The 7154-nt window shown below is 32.2% G+C and overlaps 1 protein-coding gene across 1 annotated transcript in view; it reads right to left on the bottom strand.

Moving 5' to 3' along the window:
• Window positions 1–413: 413 nt before the first annotated feature.
• Window positions 414–7154, bottom strand: part of LOC132731213 (alanine--tRNA ligase, cytoplasmic-like) — a gene marked incomplete at its 5' end in the record, with an annotated part of 29134 nt that continues 22393 nt past the window's right edge. Inside the window, 7 exon segments of the mRNA XM_060717348.1 lie at window positions 414–707; window positions 1518–1613; window positions 1965–2036; window positions 3542–3661; window positions 4043–4150; window positions 5640–5748; window positions 6721–6806. Coding sequence (XP_060573331.1) covers window positions 528–707; window positions 1518–1613; window positions 1965–2036; window positions 3542–3661; window positions 4043–4150; window positions 5640–5748; window positions 6721–6806 — 771 coding nt within the window. The 3' untranslated portion in view covers window positions 414–527.

Raw genomic sequence — 7154 nt, 5'->3', positions numbered from 1 at the left:
GAAAAGCATTTCAAAACTTTTCAATTTTGGGTAAAATGTTCATAATTTGAATAATTTTTCTGGAAAAACGGAGTTAGTGAAAGATTTGAAGTTTTTCATACAAGTTATTGGTCTAGACTAACATCAAAAGGAACATTAATCTTGAAAAATTATTTCCAGTCAGGTCATTTAAAAAAACCCTCAGTGGAGTCCCTTTAAGACATGCACTTTATGTGTATATATCTCAAACAAGTTGTCTCTTTACAAATAAAGCATGTTACTAGCCCGTACTTGCTTAGGGACATTAAAGATTTGGTATCATGTGATTATTAAATTGAAGTGAGACCAGCGTATTACATTCAGAGGAATACTGATAAATACTTTGTTGAATCAAAATAAGTACAAATTTAAGAATATACAAAAATCATTTAATATATTATTTAATATGATAGTAAAATTCAAAATACACTCCAATCAATCCATGGACAACTCCACACAAAAAGTTTTCAATAATTAAACTAACAAATAGGAAAATTCATTTACATTTATCAAAATTTTATAGTATCTTTCCTTCTGCCTTCCATTATTTTATAACAACAGTCTATGCATTGTTGTGTATGTTTTCCTTTTAATGAAACCAACTGGTAGTTTTCCTCCGACTGTGTCACACTCCCGTTAACATCATCACACAACATTTTCACCACTTCTGACCTATCCTCTTCTTGACTCTGGAATAAAATCAACATAAAATAGACATTAACCATGGAATATATCACCATAAAATAGACATTGACCCTGGAATATATCACCATAAAATAGACATTGACCCTGGAATATATTACCATAAAATAGACATTGACCCCAGAATATATCACCATCAAATAGACATTGACCCTGGAATATATCACTATAAAATAAACATTGACCCTGTGATATATCAACATCAAATAGACATTGACCTTGGAATATATCACTATAAAATAGACATTGACCATGGAATATATCACCATAAAATAGACATTGCCCCTGGAATAAATCACCATAAAATAGACACTGACCATGGAATATATGGCCATAAAAAGACATTGACCATGGAGTATATCACCATAAAATAGACATTGCCCCTGGAATATATCACCATAAAATAGACATTGACCATGGAGTATATCACCATAAAATAGACATTGACCCTTAAATATATCACCATAAAATAGACATTGACCATGGAATATATCACCATCAAATAGACATTGACCATGGAATATATCACCATAAAATAGTCAGACAACAGTACATGTAAATACAGAATAAGTGGATATTTCCATGTGGCAAAAAGTCAGAAAATTTCAAATTTCAGACACTGTATGTGAGGAAATATAGTGAATCATGCAAGGGTAGAATTAAATGACAGGTTGGTTGATATATTGAATTTCAGCTTTCTAGTGATCCCAGACAGTTTATTGTCAATTAAAAATCAATCAAAATATATAAAGAAATCAATCTCATGTTTGTTAAATTCATAAACATAAAAACTATACCTTAGGAAATGCAACATAAGCAACTGTTTTATTTGATGTCTCCACCACCAGCATCAATGGCTTTAAAATTATCTGAGATTTCATCATTTTGTTTAGCTGAAACATTAAACAATGCAAACTTTAAAATAAATTAAAAAAATACTAAAACACAGGTTTTAATATGAGAAAATGAAAACTTAAAAATTTAACAGTGTTACAGCTTATAATAGATCAGACCTAGTAGTGTTTCCATAGGACTTAAATGTCGAAACATCAGGACAGACAGACAGATGGACAGACAAGGCAAATCAATATCCAGTCATTTAGCGCAAGGCTTTTACATATTTGATACCTTAATGTGAGGAGTGAAAAAGATGATTGGCACCTAAAACTTAACCAAAGTGTAGACATTTTATATATATGGACAACCAGCTGAAATTTTCTTCCAAAATTTAACAGAAATCATACCTTTGGTAAAACTTTCATATTAAAGTTATATATAATATATTCTTCTTCATTGTTCATTCCAACTAACAAGTCCTGCAAAAACAAATAATATTCCATATGATATCCTATATTTCAATCTAGCTAGCATGACAACATCTACAACAACAACGTCCCAGTGACCATGGTAACTGGACTTTTATCTTTGAAACAGATGAGCTAAAAATCAAATATGATGGTATGCACAATGCAGAAAATGATATCTTTCATATTTATGAGACTTTTGACACAGTCATTCTAGCAGATTTTTATTTTATATTGTATAGCAAACAGTATATCACCTTTTTTTATTTAATTCTAAAACATCTGACAACATTCTGAAATATATCCTGTCCATGAGGGTGTATTTCACAATGAAATATTCCATTTTAATAAATAAAGAATGTGACATGTCAAGTGGTGAACATGTTTGACTAGGAATCTAAGGAGTGCTGACCTTGTGGATTTTTTCAGGGGCAAACCATTGTTACCTTAGCTAAGAAACTTTACACTTGCGCCTTTTGCTTGCAGATAGTTTATAACTTCCTACACAAACAAATTAAATTAAATTCTGTATAAACTAAAAAATTAATTAAATGATCTTAAATCAAAGCAGATGTATAACATAAATAAGGGTCTTTCATAGAAAAAGAGTAGCATACATTACAGGTCATTAACCAAAGTCTGTAATAATAACCCAATCAGATGTTGAGATGTCTTAAACAAGATGGCCCAGAAGACCCTGGATCACTCACCTGAGAAATAGGTCAAAAGGTCAAAGTGTAACCCCTTTTCACCCCAGAATTACAATTTGAAAACAAAGAACAGCTAAATCTGAAAAAATTTTGTACAGTTTCAGCAAGGAAATTTTTGTGTGAAATTATTTCAAAACTGAACCAGTGGTTAAGATGTTGTTTAAATGTTGTTGTTTCTAATTTTAACTCTGGCAGCCATTTTATTAAACAGTTCAGCCTGTCACTTAGTGAGAGGTGAGCTTATAAAAAGATGATAGAAAAAGAGAGGGAAAACAAACACTTGACCTGGCTGGGGATTGAACTGTCGACCTCAATCCCCTGGGGCGGGGACAATTTTGACCCTAGGGGTTTCATTTCAACAAACATGGTGGACATAGTATTACACTAGAACATGTTTTGTGTCAAATATCTAAGCTCTAGCTCTTTCGTTTTTTTACAAGAAAATTTTTTAAGAGTTATGGAAAAAAATCTTTCGGTTGCCATGACAACCAGAGTTCTTCATGGAATTTAATTCTTTGAACAACTTTGGTAGAACTTCATGCAAGAAACATCCCTGCAAAGTTTCAACAAATTTGGCCATGTGGTTTAGGAGGAGAAGTTGTTTAAAGAAATTGTTGACAGACAGACAGACTGACGGACAGACGATGGACAACAGACAATGGACCATTAAAAAAGCTCACCTTGAGGACATTGTCCTCAGGTAAGCAAAAAAGTCTCAAAACCAAAGAATGATAATAACTGTCTTCCAATTTTATCATTATAGTCTCTAAGCTAGAACACTTAGCAATAAAATCATATATACTTTACCTGTTGTAGCTGTATGAAGGCTTGCTTGTTGTATAAAGTATTTATGTGCGTTCCTATAGCAACTATTTTATTTGTCATTTTATCCTTGAACAGCTTTGGTAACATGTCCGTTCCCAGTACCTGTATCGTACATAATGTATGTCAGTAAATCTTACATATTGTACAGGTATATTGATAACAATCATATAAACATGGCAGAATCCATGACCAAAATGTATACAGTATATGACATTAATTTACTTTCACCTCATTGCTGTGTGTTTTATTCACTCTATAGAATTTGAATTCTTACATTTGAAAAAAAGCTCAGTACAGCCAAATTTGGCCCATTTCATTTGTCACATGTATGCATCAGACTCATGTTGTGTCTTAGTTTACAAGCTTACAGAAAGAAGGTTTTATGATCAAGGTTCAAGTTGTTTGAAGACAAAGGCACAAGCCCTCTCCCTCCCCCAAATTTGAAGATTGATGCTCAGCATAAAATAGCAATGAATGAAATACCGTGTTTATCTGTTTCTGTAACTCTGTACACTGTTTTAAGTTTTCTTCCTTCACTTTTATTGTAAGGTCAGTATATAAACATTCTACCTGTTCCGCCAACTGTTTTGCCTAGAAAAGTAAGCAAAATATACAACATCTAATGTTATATATAATAAATCTGTAAAAATTAGAATGCAAAAGCCTTATATAGATACAATGTAATTCTAATTGTGTCAAAAAGGGGTTGCTTCTATTTGAGAAGTATAAATCAAGATTGATAAAAACAAAATATATGAATGAAGAATTAATATATTTCACCCCCTAAGTTAGATACCATAGACACTGTTTTATTAATTCTTTAATTAACAGAGACATAGATAACAGAGATAAGCAACTCCTATATACTCCATTGAAATATCACTCATGCCTATCAAAAAGTGAAAAATTAGGCATTTTGTAGCAAATAAAACTTAATGGGTGTACATTTGATCCTTTTATATTATATACCATTTTAAAGGTAAATCTTTTATCTATTTCTGCATGTTAAAAAATTGGTAACTTTCCATGCCTTTTGCTTAGAAAAACATGGCATAACATACCCACTGAGCTAGTTTTTTGTCATATGAATAGCTTTGTAACAAAAATTATCATAGTAGTTCTCTTTTAAAAAATGATGTAACATTTATTTAAATGGGAACTGTAAATCTTTTTACCTGCAGCCATAGGCAAATGCATAAGCTTTCAGAAAATGTATTATTTTACTGATTTTGATATCTGGTTAATAAGTTTTACTTGCTACAAGTTTTAAGTTTAGCAGGCACTCGTGATATTTTAACTGGCTAGGAAGTTGCCTATCTCTGTTATCTATGTCTCTGTTTTCGATAATGCTTGTGAAAATCTTCTCTTTTAAACAGACACAACTGAGGCTTTTTTGAGTTGTCAAAATTGGAAATATTCTGCTAATAGTTGTGTACAAATTGATGAAAGTCTGTACTATTAGCTTATTTACAACTTTTTAGGTCATTACCTCATCCTGTTTTTAATTGGGCAAAATGACCCAAAAGTGAAACAAGTTGCAATGCTTTTCACTCAAATTCAAGAGTAACACACAAAGAAAATAAAATTCAATTTAATTCAAGGTATATTTCTTTGTTATCTTTTTCAGAGTTCTCAATTGTAAGTGCTTCACTTCATATGTCTTGGATTTCCAAATTTATTGTTTTTTAGACCTTTGGATCTCAGTGGAGTTCCTTTAAAATACTCAAAACAGAATGTCTCCTAGATGAGTTCAATGAATCTCCAAAATGAAAAATTATTTTGAAGCAATATTGAAAATAAAGGTGAAACTGTGCAAAATTTGAAAGAATTTACTTTTTTGTAAGCAGATTAAGAGGATGTTCTGCACATTTTGACAAGTTCAGGTAATTATGCGGATATCAAGTGCCTAAAGGAAGGTTGTATAAAAAAAAAAACATTTGAAAGCAACTTTACCCATTAGAATAACCTTCAAGCTTTCCTAAATATCAACACAAAAGGCCTACTGCTTTAAACACAATCATGTAAATTTCTAAAGAATTATTTAAGATATTGTGTATTAATTAAGTACATTTGTATTTACCTGTCTGGCTGGTTCCCCTGTTAGACAAACAATAGTTTTAGTACCACTGGTTTGACCTTGAACACTAGTAATACAGAAATCTTCAAGGTCACCTGTGTTAAATACATGCCTGAAAAAAAGAAGTCCAGTTAAGTCATCACCAGCATTGTATGTATAGGTCAGATGACAACTTTCAAATTTTACAGGTGGAGTAAGAACACACGTTCCTCTGAGCATTATTTAAGCCGTCATTGGGCATCTGAATATGACAAAACTGATACAAATGAGTTAGTGAAATTAAAAACTAAACATGCCACATTTTAGATTTAGTAAGGTAAGAAAAATATTCAGGACAAGAAATATTTGAGCCGCATCATGACAAAACCAATGTAATGCATTTGCGACCAGCATGGATCCAGACCAGCCTGGCATTATATTGGTTTTGTCATGACGTGGCTCAAATCTATTTAGTATCATTGTCTTGGTTCGGTTATAAACAATACCAACACTGCTAAGATGATATTGTAACTTTCAACCTCTCTTAGAGAAAGTAGATCTCGGATTTCCTTCCATTCATTATTTCAGGCATTTTAAGTATAACAACCAAACTTTTGTAAGCTAGCTAAACATTAAGAATCAAGAATATTTGACAAGAACCTGACCCACAGTGGAAGACTAGTGGTTTAAAGTCAACGACCTTGACTACACAACAAAAAGCACACCAGACTTGTCATAATATAATGAAAATTATTTTCTGGTCTTTAAGTAATGCAGGAAGTATTATACATGTATTATATTATTCCAACAAACTATACAAAGCAAAGGATTAAACAATTAATGTTCAGCTGAGAACACAAAAGAATTCTTCAAGTATAAATCTAATTTCACTAAAAATAATATCATCTTTTAAATAAATATCTATTCATACTATAAACACTTTTCAAATAATAAAACCATGATCAAGAATCAATTAAAAGATTGCAAAAGTTACAGAACTGCACTTTACAGACTACTGGTAGTTAAAAAAGACTACCTAAAAACATTAGTACTCAGAGTACATTCTGGCATGACAATTACTTATATAGGGCAATTATTTACTTACGTCCCTCCACACAACTCTTTAGAAACACAGGAATCTTCCCGACCTTGACCTTCAACTGTCACAGCATATACCTCACTTGGATACACCTTCAAATATTCAGTTATTATTTTTCTTTTAATATAAAAGAGCCCCGTCACGACAAAACCAACATAGTGGGTTTGCGACCAGCATGGATCCAGACCAGCCTGCGCATCCACGCAGTCTGATCAGGATCCATGCTGTTCGTTTACCAACTCTATTACAAGTAGAGAAAGTGACAGCGAACAGCATGGATCCTGATCAGACTGCGCAGATGCCCAGGCTCGTCTGGATCCATGCTGGTCGCAAACCCACTGTGTTGGTTTTGTTGTGACGCGGCTCAATTATTATTGTTTCAAGCTCCATTGTGCAGAAAATTTGTAGTTTATATGAATCAATTTTAAGTCTAACTTTCA

This window comes from Ruditapes philippinarum, unplaced genomic scaffold (assembly GCF_026571515.1).
Source record: "Ruditapes philippinarum isolate M1 unplaced genomic scaffold, ASM2657151v2 ctg2214_1_1_1_1, whole genome shotgun sequence".
In the NCBI taxonomy this organism is placed as follows: Eukaryota; Metazoa; Mollusca; class Bivalvia; order Venerida; family Veneridae; genus Ruditapes; species Ruditapes philippinarum.
Note: the sequence above shows the minus strand (reverse complement) of the source record. Positions and strands in the feature narration are given on the sequence as shown.